General features: G+C 39.9%; 1 protein-coding gene across 1 annotated transcript in view; it reads right to left on the bottom strand.

Annotated features, from left to right (window-relative positions):
* Positions 1 to 324: 324 nt before the first annotated feature.
* psmd2 (proteasome 26S subunit ubiquitin receptor, non-ATPase 2) overlaps positions 325 to 13,413 on the bottom strand; it is a 31,863-nt gene continuing 18,774 nt past the window's right edge. Inside the window, exons 11-21 of the mRNA XM_061918848.1 lie at positions 13,017 to 13,144; positions 12,850 to 12,937; positions 12,623 to 12,785; positions 10,906 to 11,007; positions 10,664 to 10,812; positions 10,499 to 10,582; positions 6,956 to 7,124; positions 4,207 to 4,301; positions 4,010 to 4,136; positions 3,812 to 3,930; positions 325 to 969 (exon numbers count right to left, since the gene is read on the bottom strand). Of these exons, the coding sequence (XP_061774832.1) occupies positions 787 to 969; positions 3,812 to 3,930; positions 4,010 to 4,136; positions 4,207 to 4,301; positions 6,956 to 7,124; positions 10,499 to 10,582; positions 10,664 to 10,812; positions 10,906 to 11,007; positions 12,623 to 12,785; positions 12,850 to 12,937; positions 13,017 to 13,144 (1,407 nt within the window). The 3' untranslated portion in view covers positions 325 to 786. The remainder of the gene's footprint in view (positions 970 to 3,811; positions 3,931 to 4,009; positions 4,137 to 4,206; positions 4,302 to 6,955; positions 7,125 to 10,498; positions 10,583 to 10,663; positions 10,813 to 10,905; positions 11,008 to 12,622; positions 12,786 to 12,849; positions 12,938 to 13,016; positions 13,145 to 13,413) is intronic.

Below are 13,413 nucleotides of genomic sequence, written 5' to 3' on the forward strand. Positions count from 1 at the left end.
TCATTTTTCTGTCATTTTTTTTCTTTTCTTTTTGTATGTAAATGTGTATGATTGTTAAATATGTATAAACTGTACTGTTAAACTGGTCACACAAAATGGTTGAGGGTTGATTATATGACCGAAATAAAATTATTTCATTCATTCATTTTACTGCGTATAGTTGCACATACTGTGTAGTTTATATATTTGAAATCTCAACTCAGCCCTGTGTGTGGGTTTCCATCTAGTTGAAAAATAACACGCATTGTTTGTATGTGTGAATGTGAACTATTGTAAAAGCAGTAGTCGAAAATGAAAGGAAAATGATAAGCATCAAGTACAATGTTCAGTTTACAATGTGGATCCAAGTTTATTTTCGATAAATCGTTTTAATAGTACTGTAAAAAAAAGACCACCTGCTTTTTTATTTTTAATGATGTCATTACAAATTATAGCCATGGTTTGGGGGTAACATCTGTAGCACTTACAAGACAAGCTGTTCTACTGAGGAATGGATGTTACATATGAACTACGGCCAACTGCTGGTCGAGGGCAAGTGTGGATCAAAATCTAAGCTCAAGAAAAATATATGTTGACTGAAGGTACCAGTGAACATGTTCTATTTCACAGAAGTCAATCTAACCACACCCCAAGGCATCCATTTTCATGGGCAGTTGGAGTTGGCCTGAGTCCTCCCACCATTTTTCTTTCCAACAATCGAACACAACAATAAGATATAAAGATAGCAAAGAGCTACCGAGCGCCACCCTTGATTATCTAAGGAGAACCGCAGGATTTTAAGGCAGTCTATGTTTCGTAGTTGGGGTTCTTGCGAAGGATCACAAAGCCCTCCAGGATGGGGGTGACGGGTAAATACTCCTCTGTAGCCAACTCAGCTCTCTCTCCGTGGGCCAGCAACACTGGTGTGGTGTGAGTCTGGAAACCTGTGATGGCCTTTGGTTTGCCTGCTTGGCCCACAACATCAACTGCCTGTGAAGATATCATGCAAACAGTCAGTGTTTCTCTTCTTCAACCAATTTCTCTTTTAAGAGTAGTGTTGCTACCCCGCCTTCCGCCCGATTGTAGCTGAGAGATGCACCAGCGCCCCCCGCGACCCCAAAGGGAATAAGCGGTAGAAATGGATGGATGGATGGAGTAGTGTTGCTCGATAATCATCGGACCGACGACGTCACACTATGAATATTAAAAAAAAAAAAAAGAGTCTCCAATAACCGATAAAAAATCAATGTACAATGTACTTTGTTGAGATTTATCAAGTTTCTTCTTCCTCCAATCCTTTTATTTACTTGTTCTTCATTAAAAATGACTAGCAACAAATCCATCATCTTTTTCTGTTATTATAGACTGTACTCATGTTTGGAGACTCGTGTTTGTGGACTCTGCCCAACGTCCGCCACAAACAGCGGAAACAGCAGGGAACCTGACGTCACACTTGATTCTCCAGCCTATTCTCCTCAAAAGCTGCCAGTGTCTTTTTATTATCGAGGGTATATCTCAGATATATTAGCAGGGTCTCCCCCAAAATTACTCAACATGCCAACCTCACTGGTTTTGTACACATACACACATATACATGTATACACACGTATATACGAAACCCAAAACCAGTGAAGTTAGCACGTTGTGTAAATCGTAAATAAAAACAATACAATAATTAGCAAATCTTTTTCAACCTATATTCACTTGAATAGACTGCAAAGACAAGATACTTAACATTTGAACTGAAAAACGCTATTTTTTTACAGATAATAGCTAATTTGGAATTTGATGCCTGCAACATGTTTAAAAAAAGCTGGCACCAATGGCAAAAAAGGCTGGGAAAATTGAGAAATGCTCATCAAACATTTATTTGGAACATCCCACAGGTGAACGGGCTAATTACGAACAGGTGGTCGCAATGATTGGGTATGAAAGCAGCTTACAATAAGTACTTTGTCATTCACCACAAGGATGGGGCGAGGGTCAACACTTTGTGAAAAAAAGCCTGAGCAAAGTGTCGAACAGTTTAAAAAAAACATTTCTCAACGAGCTATTGCAAGGAATTTAGGGATTTCACCATCTACGGTCCGTAATATCATCAAAAGGTTCAGAGAATCTGGAGGAATCACTGCACGTAAGCGATGATTTTACGGACCTTCGATCCCTCAGGCGTTACTGCAGCAAAAAGCAACATGAGTGTGTAAAGGATATCACCACATGGGCTCAGAATCACTTCAGAAAACCACTGTAAGTAACTACAGTTTGTCGCTACATCAGTAAGTGCAAGTTAAAACTCTACTATGCAAAGCCAAAGCCATTTATCAACAAGACCAAGAAACGCAGTCGGCTTCGCTGGGCCAAAGGTCATCTAAGATGACTGATGCAAAGTGGAAAAGTCTTCTGTGGTCTGACGAGTCCACATTTTAAATCATTTTTGGAAACTGTGGACGTCATGTCCCCCGGAACAAAGAGGAAAATAACTATTTGGATTGTTATAGGCGCAAAGTTCATGGGTAACTTACACATCTTTGAAGGCACCATTAATGCTGAAAGGTACATACAGGTTTTGGACCAACATATGTTGCCATCCAAGCAACGTTATCATGGACGCCACTGCTTATTTCAGCAAGACAATGCAAAGTCACGTGTTACAACAGTGTGGCTTCATAGTAAAAGAGTACGAGTACTAGACTGGCCTGCCTGTAGTCCAGAACTGTCTCCCAATTAAAATATGTGGCGCAATATGAAGCCTAAAATACCATAACTGAGACCCCGGACTGTTGAACAACTGAAGCTGTACATCAAGCAAGAATGGGAAATAATTCCACCTGAAAAGCATCAAAAATTGGTCTCCTCAGTTCCAAAACGTTTACTGGGTGTTGTTAAAAGGAAATGCCAAGTAACACAGTGGTAAAAATGCCTGTGCCAACTTTTTTGCAATGTGTTGCTGCTATTAAATTAAGTTAATGATTATATGGAAAAAAAAAATAAGTTTCTCAGTTCGAACATAATATCTTGTCTTTGCAGTCTATTTAATTGAATATAAGTTGAAAAGGATTTGCAAATCATTGTATTCTGTTTTTATTTACGATTTACACGACGTGTCAACTTCACTGGTTTTGCTCACGCACGCACGCACACACACACACACACACACACACACACAAACACACGCACAGCCACACGCACAGCCACACGCACAGCCACACGCACAGCCACACGCACAGCCACACGCACCGCACCCCTCCTAATGGTGTTTGGGTGTTTGAGTTGATGTTTGTTTATGATTGATGTTTATTGTTCCCATTACTTTGAACATACCGTCCATGCCTGAAAGGGGACCAGCGGACAATGACAAAGTATTGTGTGTCTGAGAGTGAAGCACAAAGACTGATTTGTGTGCAAGGGGCGAAATATGTGCTGGAATTGGGCTGGTTGTCAGCATAAAATTGGCAATAACAATTTTAAACAGCGCGTCAGACTTTTGTGTGACTTTTTCTGGAGGCTACAATACATTATCCGTCCATTCATTTTCTATCGCTTATTCCCTTTGGGGTCGCGGAGGGCGCTGGTGCCTATCTCAGCTACAATCGGGCGGAAGGCGGTGTACACCCCGGACAAAAATACAAAACATTTTAAGTGTTTCAAGTGTGATTATTCGGCCAGCATTGCTGGCATATTTTGTTCTAAGTAAATAATCATTTTCGGACCAATTTAGTAAAGTTGGATAATTAACAGCACAGTGGTTGAGAATCATAGCCCTTGGCTAAAATAATTATTTAACAATGGTAATTTTTACAGCTGTTCTTAACATTAGTCATAGAATATTTACCTGTCCAACTCTGACAGAAACGGGCAATGGTCGAAGTTCCTCGTCGAAGGTGACGAGCATTCGAGGCTGCATGGCTGCGACCAGGCCGTAAAGAATGTAGTGGGACTTCCCCAGTATTACTGTCACAGGCGAGACACAGACACAACTTAAATGCAAACAAAGTCATACATGTAGAAAGCAAAGACAGCAAGAACTGACTGTTTTTGACATCGAGGAAGGAGACGAGCACAGTGAGCAGCCCTGCCACGGCCACTTGACTCATCAGCTGCCTATCACTATGGTAGGGACAGAGTGTTAGTGTGCCTTTTCCCAGGTGAGTCAGACCCTGTAGGGACAGCACAAAGTCAACACTTGGTCCCCTGGAACATGAGCTTCTTCCAGTCAGTGTCACATACCTGAGCCATTCTGACCATAAAGAGATTGTTGGGGTCTTTGGCGTGGTACTGTGCCAGCTGCCGCAACATTGCAGCTAGGCGGGCATTATTTGTTCCTGGGAGGAAAAAAAATCATGTCAAATTGGTATTACCGAACACCAATATATATTCACACTGGAGATTAAACAGAATTATATCAAATAGACAATATATTTAACAGTTAAATGGAGTTAAAAAGACAAAATTATGGATACTTTTGGAGAGGGTCGGCTGTGGAGGGCTTCATTTGCAACGGTTTGCAGACAAACTCAAAAATCTATACCAACACATCCATCCATCCATCCATCCATCCATTATCTGCCGCTTGTCCCTTTCGGGATAGCGGGCGGTGGGGGGTGGTGGTGCTGGAGCCTATCTCAGCTGGATCCGGGCGGAAGGCGGGGTATACACTGGAGAAGTCGCCACCTCATCGCAGGGCCAACACAGACAGACAGCATATTGAATACATATTATCTAGACTATGACGGACTGTGGTAAATGTAGATTAAAATCCTCATAACTCCCCTTTAAATGTTAAGTAAACATTGCTTTCATTTCGACAATAGCCCCTTCTCCATTGGTGAAACACTTGCAGAGTCTCTGTTGACTCATGTATGAACAGGCCAGTGTGTGTGGCTGTTGCATTTTTACAAGCTTCATGTTGTAATCTTTTGGAAAATAGAACAAAAAAGACAAGATGGAGGTGGGGGAAATCGATTTATAGATGCATCGCAATTCGGACATGGAAGATTAGAAAATCGATAATAATCGATTTATTTATTGTAAATTCAATTTAATTTATTTAACCAGGTAAAGACTCAATGAGATTAAAATCTCTTTTTCAAGAGCGACCTGACAGAGAGGGCGGCACAAATAAAGTTACACTAATAAATACAACAAGACAATACAACAGAACGACAGCAGTCATACCACAACAGGTCAAAAAATATTTAAAACGAACGTAGATAAAGTAATGCAGACAATTCTAAAATTTGATTGACTGCAGTGAGCCACCTCACCGAGATATCCGATAAGTTCCTTTATTATAGAGCACTTGTGTTGCAGTTTTGCACATTTCCATTCATTTATTAAATGGGATGGGAATTATTTAACTGTTTCTTAATACAAAAGCACTGTTTTTAAAATTTGCAAGTAATAAACGCTTATTTAGTGAAATTCAAAGAAACGTAATACTACATCAATATACATCAATTAAAGATGCATCAATGACCGTTTTTAATCAAATCGTAATCGAATCGTGAGGTGCCCAAAGAAGCCCACCTCTTGTACAAGATGTGGATGGTTAGCCTTTTAGAGCAGGGGTCGTCAACTGGCTAGACATAAAAGCTAGACATACGTGACAAGTGTCCTTAATTGACCACATTTACACATTTACAGTCCTAGTAACAGCCAATACTGAAGTCTGAAATATGAGCGTCATATCGAATTTGAAAAAGTTGCATCGGACACCCCAGCACAGATGGTATTCATGAGATCAGAGGACATTAAGCCTTATAGAGCAAGTAGTGACAATATTTGTAGAAAAACAACCATCATCCATCCATCCATCCATTTTCTACCGCTTATTCCCTTTTGGGGTCGCGGGGGGCGCTGGCGCCTATCTCAGCTACAATCGGGCGGAAGGCGGGGTACACCCTGGACAAGTCGCCACCTCATCGCAGGGCCAACACAGAGAGACAGACAACATTCACACTCACATTCACACACTAGGGCCAATTTAGTGTTGCCAATCAACCTATCCCCAGGTGCATGTCTTTGGAAGTGGGAGGAAGCCGGACAACCATCATTGTATATTTTAATTGTTAATTTAAAGCTATTTGTAGTCATGTTGGATTTCCGCTTTTGATCATAATGATAATTTGATGAACTGATTTGTTTAACATATAAGTTGGCTTTTATCTGTTTTAATTAAAAAGGGAGTTGAATAGTTCTGATAGTGTAAGTGCGCACTTGGCAAGAAACGTAATATACGGATAAATGTGTATGACTGTGTAAGACCCACACTTTTGACCTTATTTTACAGGAAGATAGTCAGCGGGCTTTGTGGAGGGACATGGATTTATCATTCAGAAATACATTTGTGAAAAACTAAAATGAAACTTAAGCATGATTATAAAAAGGTAAAGACCCAGCAGGTCCCACCGCTGTACCAAGAAGTGGTATGACCTTCTCAAAGAATATGTGCCACAGTCAGAATGAAGTTAAACACATAAAATATTCTCTATTAAGTTTGTTACATACTGTAACATTATTAATGTAAAGAGGCCAAAACATGTATTGTGCAACATTAAGAATGGAACTTTTTGTCTTCTTTTTCAAAATAGTTGAATCAAGACAGAGTTTAATTACCGTAAAACTTTGTGGGCCAGTGGAAATACAAAAACACACAGAAATCCTTAAAGTTTTTGTAAAAGTTGTTGGAAAGGTGGGTAATTATTAAAAATAAACTATAAACACTAATGTCTAAAAAGGAACATAAAAAACTAATTAATTTAAATAATTGTATAAATGAACATGAAGCTTAAAATCAAACTGAGGCCTGTGTTGTTCACGCACATTTACTGTGGTAGCTCTACTCTAAAATAATGTGTATTCAATAGTGGGATACTACCACAGATAGACTGTTGAACATTGTTTGCAAAAACAGGGCTTTGCTAGCATAAAGGTATGTATATTTAGTGGGTAAATGTGTAGTACTGTATAGACTCACCACTTCCCACCATGCCCATAGCAAAGATAGAGTTGTGTGAAACTTCGGGGTCAGCATCATGGGAAAACTTGCTCAGGGTGTCCAAGATGTTCAGACGGGGGTTGGAGACAGAGATGAGAGCCAGAGCAAGAGGCACTGCTCGCCTCAGAGTGGGCTCACCATAGCGCAGCTGTGACACAAAATTATAGGGTTTAGAGCAAAACGACAGCTGGGAGAATTGTCTCTTTCATATTTGAGAGAAAAAGTACTGAATGCAATTAGCTCCGCGTGGTTCGGTTGGTAGAGCGGACGTGCCAGAAACTTGAAGATTCCAGGTACGAGTCCTGCTTCCGCCATCCTAGTCACTACTGTTGTGTTGTTTGGCAAGACACTTTACCCACCTTCTCCCAGTGCCACACACACTGCTATCAATGTAGTTTAAATATGTATGTAATGGGTTTCACTATGTAAATGACTGTGAGTCTACAGAGAAAAGCGCTATATAAATACACTTCACTTGACTATTGCATACGGTGTACACTTTATTGTTGTCTAATCAACAAGCTATTCCAAGCATTTTTTTTGGTAACAAAAACCAAATACTTAAATATCTGTGTTTTACCTTCACTCAAGACAGTTGCCTATGCAGATTTCTTTACAAGGCTGTTACAAATTGACAGTATATTACCATGCACTAAATTAGTCTCCAATAATTTGGTTTCTTCCATTTTCACATCGTCACGTGAAGTCTAAGTTTCCAAGGTATACCTTTAATACGACTGTTGGCCATATGCTGTGTGCCTCTCCTCTTGTACATTAGAGGTTGATTAGGGTCATTTCAAATTGTTAAACTATGTGGGAATATAGGGCTCAAAAGGGCATTTGATTTTTGCAATGCATTGTTGGGCCGCAGTTGCCATTTTTGTTGGGTAAAGCTTTTGTTTACATGGGTGTACTGTACCCATGGTAATGTGAGTTAGAGCAACAAACTGGATTAAAATGGATCGTACAAAACGTAACAAAAGGGACCATACCAAGACAAACTGTAACCTAATTGAAAGGCGCGCTACCTCAAACTAAATATGAACAAATATGAGCACGTCCAATGGACCGGAGGTGTGAGTAAGCTGCCGCCATTGGCGAAGCTAAACTTGTCTATATCTCGTCAAAAGAGTCCTCCGTTCAAATTGTGCGTAATCTACGGCATGGCTCAGTTGATAGGGCGACCGTGCCAGCAACTTGAGGGTTTCAGATTTGCTCCCCGTTTCCGCCATCCTAGCCATTGCCGTTGTGTCCTTGGGCAAGATTTTTTTACCCACCTGCTCCCAGTGCCACCCACACTGGTTAAATGTAACTTAGATATTGGGTTTCACTATCATGCATATGATTTGAACTTAATGAAAAAGACTGAAAACAGGCCGGGGGTCTGAGGGCAGCAGGGCAGCAGGTCACCAGCCAGGGGACCCCAGGGCCCACCGAAGCTCCTGGATTCTCAGCAATTGAACATGCAAAAATTAGCACCAACAAAAAGCACCATTAAAATATATTTAGTGTACAAATAATTGAAAAATTATACAATATTTATTAAAAGGACTTAACATGAGGTTTAGTGCTGCTATCAAACAGTAACATAGTAGAGAATAAACTAGATTGCATCACAGAAAGTTTCTCCAACAAATCAAATGTTCAAACCAACATTTTACAAAGTGTCCACTGCAGACACAAGCGGTCCGATTGTATTCCATAAGATGATTAAAGGGATCCTTTTAAGAACCATTTTTTTCAACGCACTTTCGTTTTCCCTGACTTTATGAACCACTTCGTTCTGGACTCTATGAAAGCTCTTTCCTATCTCTCTATTTGAACGACTGGAACACCCAAAAACAGTACAGAACTACGGCATTTCCTGCTAAAACCTTACACTCACTTTCACTTGTTATAATGCTACTCTCAAGCTGCTTGACCATCATGTGAAGTAAGCAGCAAAGAAGAAAAATGGATGCGACGTCATACGTAACCCTCGTATATCAAAGAATTGCCGGCGAAGCATTGTGTAAAATTGTCCAAAATTGCACTCTTTTATCACATTTGGCGTGGCTCAGTGGGTAGAGCGGCCATGCCAGCAATGTAAGGGTCCTAGGTTCGATTCCAGCTTCTGTCATCCTAGTCACTGCCGATGTGTCCTTGGGCAAGAAACTTTACCCACTTGCTCCGAATGCCAGTCACACTGGTTTAAATGTAGCTTATAAGATGCAAATAACGGGTTCACTTTGTAAAGCGTTTGCGTCTCGAGAAATAAAGAGCTATATAAATATAACTCACTCACACTTCCAAAACATTTGTGCATGTCACACATTAATTTGTTGTTGCTAATTAATGTGTTTAAATGACACTTGTGGTGATTATGATCATCAGAGACATACAAAGAGACTGTTATTTTGGTGAACTGTTTAGACTATATACTGTTTAATAGGACTATACACTGTTAATACAAACTAAGCAGCTACTTTTTTTAAATTGCTAATTTACAAGTCAATGATGTCTCAATTGTTGTATATTTAGTTCCTATATCACTAAGTATGAATAACAATTTTGTTGTGAAAGACTGAACGAATGACATCAATGTTGTCTTGAAGTCCTGTTATCTACTGAACGAAACATACATATAATTAGAAGAAGTCTCTTCCAAGTAGGGTTCATCAGTTCATACTCAGACTTAAGATTGGTCAGGCCTAGTCGAGCAGCTGGTGTCAAAACCCCAAATATTAATACTCCAATACCAGGAGGGTGTGCCTGGGCAAGGATGTTTTTCTCACTACGATAGGACAGAGACATCCTTGCCCAGGTACACCCTGTTGAAGTATGAATATTTGAGCTTCAGGCACCAGCCTCTAGACTTGATCTGACCAATCTTAGTCTCAGACTAGATCTGAACAATTGAAGTCTATAAGCATTAACTGATGAAGTCTACTTGGAAGAGAGGCAAAATGTCTTTTAAGACAAACCAAACAGTCCAGTTTGAAATGATTGAATGCCTTTAGAATCCATTGTGTATACTGTCAAAATACGGCTATTCAGAGGTTTTTCTCCACAAATTTTTCCTAAGGCCAAGATGTGTTGCCAACATATCATGTACTTAAAGTCCTGACACTTATTAAACAGGTATGTTTTTATATCAGACATTTAAGAATATTGACTTACTTGGTATGCTTGTTGGTATCAGTTCCCACCCACCCAGTTGCTTGTTGTTCTTCACTTGAGAATAATGTAGTAAAGAGAGGAATGTTTGTCCTCAAAGGGGTTGGTGTACTAATAGCGCCTTCATGCCAGAAAAAATGGTTTCCAATTGCATAATCTTGGCATGTAATCAGATTTTTCAAAAGCCAAACAAGATCAGATTAAAATGTTTCCATGTGTTTAAGAAATTTTATTTTGAGCTGAACTATTTTAAAAAACAGACTAATTTAGTACATGTGAGCATACTGACTGAGGACAACCATAATTGTGATATGGCCGTCAATAAAAAGGAGCTTGACACCCCTGCTTTAGTTACTTGCTACTCACAAGATGTCCAAATGTCCGCAGCGCCATTTCAGAGCCAATCTCCTCTCCCATTGCAATGAGAGCAATACCAAGAACAGCTACCCCCTTAAAGGAATAACAACATAACCATTAATTACATAGCATATAATGCAGCTAACAAAAATGAAAACATGTTAATATATTTACCTGATGGGAGCCCATGTCAGCTGTGTCTTTTTTGTCTTTGTCCTTTTTATCTTTCTTGTCCTTGTCCTCTTCTTTTTCCTTCTCCTTGTTCTCATAGTGCTCACTGCAAATGTGGAGAAGCTGCTGTACCTTCAGCACATTGCCAGAACCTGGGACATATGATGCAATACAAGGAGATTCGCTCAGCAAAGATGTACGGTACAAATAAAAATTTAAAAAATCATCAGCACTGGCGGACTGACCTGCGTAAGCACAGATATCGACTAATGTGTTGGCAAAGCTGCGGAAAGGTTCAGGTACCACCTGGAGAGCTGCAAGAGTGGTCTCAATGGCCTCTCCTTTACCTATTGGTTGCAAAATTTAAAAATGTGTTAGTGGAAATAGAGGGGACTCTTCAACTTCTCATGCACTTTGCTCAGCCCCCACTCACTACTGCCATGAATTAAATTGCAGCAGTTATGATTTAGGGTCACAACTAGGGCCTTTTTTTAATATCTCGATATTTTTAGGTCATATTGCGATTCATGATATATATCTCGACATTTTGCCTTGATACATATAAAAAAAAACATCAGTATGATGATTATATGTGTCTACATTAAAACATTCTTGTTTATACTGCATTAATATATGCTCATTTTAAACTTTCATGCAGAGAGGGAAATCACAACTAAGTCAATTGACCAAAACTGTATTTATTAAACAGTTATTAAGCAGTGGCACAAACATTCATGTAATTTCAAAACAGAAAGTGCAAGATTGTCAGATACATTTTAAAACAAGCTATTAGTGCACTTTTGTGCATTATGTCACTAAGATGACATCAAAACAACACTAAATAAAAGTGCACTTTTTGTAAAGAACGGCACTACAAGTTTAAAACAAAAAAAGGGCACTTTTGTGAATGAAGTCACACAAGATATTTCAATAACTGTCAAATAAAGATTAGCTGCATAATAGGAAATCAAATAGTGTTCGTCCTTCCCTAAGTGGTAGGTTACTGCGGACATTATGTCCTTTTGTTTTTAACTATTTTTTCATACTGTGTTGATCTGGAAATGTTTGCCTCTGCATTTTGATGGTGTGGGCGTGTGGCACCAAACAGAGATGTTGACATCCGGAGTAAGCACCCTTCATTCTCTAGCAGGTGACTTTTCAAATGATGCTACATATTAGCAGTAATGCTACTTTTTGTAAAAACGCTTTTGCCCCACACTTGACAAATTACGGTTGTCTGTTCGACATATTCCCTCTTGAAGCCAAACCACCACAAGACGATGGACCCCCTGCTGTTTTTCTTGGGAATTAATTCTTCCTTCATTTGTTACCGGATTCGCACCTTCTTTCTCTAGTATTACCACCCGCACCACAGCTAACATTACCCATGCTGCTACCTCTTTGCTCCGCGAGGGTGTATACGTATGTGACGTATGTAAGAAGGTGCGCTTGCTGTCTATGAGAAGGACATACAACAAAGAGCAAGAAGAGTCTGTAGTGTAATGCCAGCAGCTAAAAGCAACTGCGTGAGAACGTATACTCGAATATCACGATACAGTCATTTTCTATATCACACAGAGACAAACCCGCGACATATCGTGTATATCGATATATCTATCGCCCAGCCCTAGTCACAACTTAATTACGTGACCTTACCGGAGTTCTTTGCACTAGAAATTTGTATGCGTTAAATTAACAGTATAGACGAATACAGTATTTTTTTAATCGATGGAAGGACTGCTTGTTTAAAACCACTAACTTAAAGTAAAATCGCCGTTGTGAATCAACAGACAGGTATTGAAGAGGTTAGCATTGGCTGTAGACAACATGCATGTTAAAAGTCGCGGCAGAGGAGGAGCATTTTTCGGGTTTCTGTCCGCCCCAAAAATCAACACGTTTGAGTCAAATAACACAAACCGTATAAGTAATTATAATGTTAAAAAACAATAGATTGTTTCTTACCTAGGTGATTAAGCCCCAAGCCAAGAGGAAGCCAACGGGCGTATGTGTCTTTTAGCTCCTGTTCGTTCTTCTCCATGATGGTCTGCACAATGGTGGAGGTCACATCACCATTACAAGACCCCACAGCGATCATGCCGCATGCTAATGCCGTCACTCCAACCACCTGGATAGAAACACAATTGTACAAAGAGCAGCACATAAAACCAACCATGCCAATTCAAACACACCTCCATGCTGGATTTAGAGTCTCCCATGACAGGCAGTAGCAGAGACAGGACGTCTTCCCTATTAGAGCCGGCATAAGCTAAGCCAAGTCTGCAAAAAGAAGATGGCGGTCAGCAATTCAGATGTACAAATTTGTGTTAAAGAATTGTACAAGAATATTCGTTCTCACCCAAAAATGGCCCCTATCCTCATGATATTGCTGTTGTGGAGGACATAGTCTGAGAGCAAGGCAAGGGCTGGATCACATTCATTTCTCACGCCCGAGTTTACAATGCCACAGGCCAGGAGAGCACCAGACTGCAGACACAGATTACAGAAATGTGTGTAAAAAGAAGCAAATTCATCTTAGATCTTACTTCACATCTATTAGAAAACAGGTATTACAGTGGACCCTACTTCACTTGACGCCCCTCGGACTGGTTGTCGACATAACCAAAAACTATTGCTTGCACATTCAAAATTGGGTTGTCTCAGAGACAAAGGGGGTAGCTGAAAAATAAGGATTTCTACGCCAGTTTTTTGACACGGATTCTTTCCATTTGTTCATATTTTTTTAATTCTTCTGT

Source organism: Nerophis ophidion, linkage group LG13 (genome assembly GCF_033978795.1).
Source record: "Nerophis ophidion isolate RoL-2023_Sa linkage group LG13, RoL_Noph_v1.0, whole genome shotgun sequence".
NCBI lineage: Eukaryota > Metazoa > Chordata > Actinopteri > Syngnathiformes > Syngnathidae > Nerophis > Nerophis ophidion.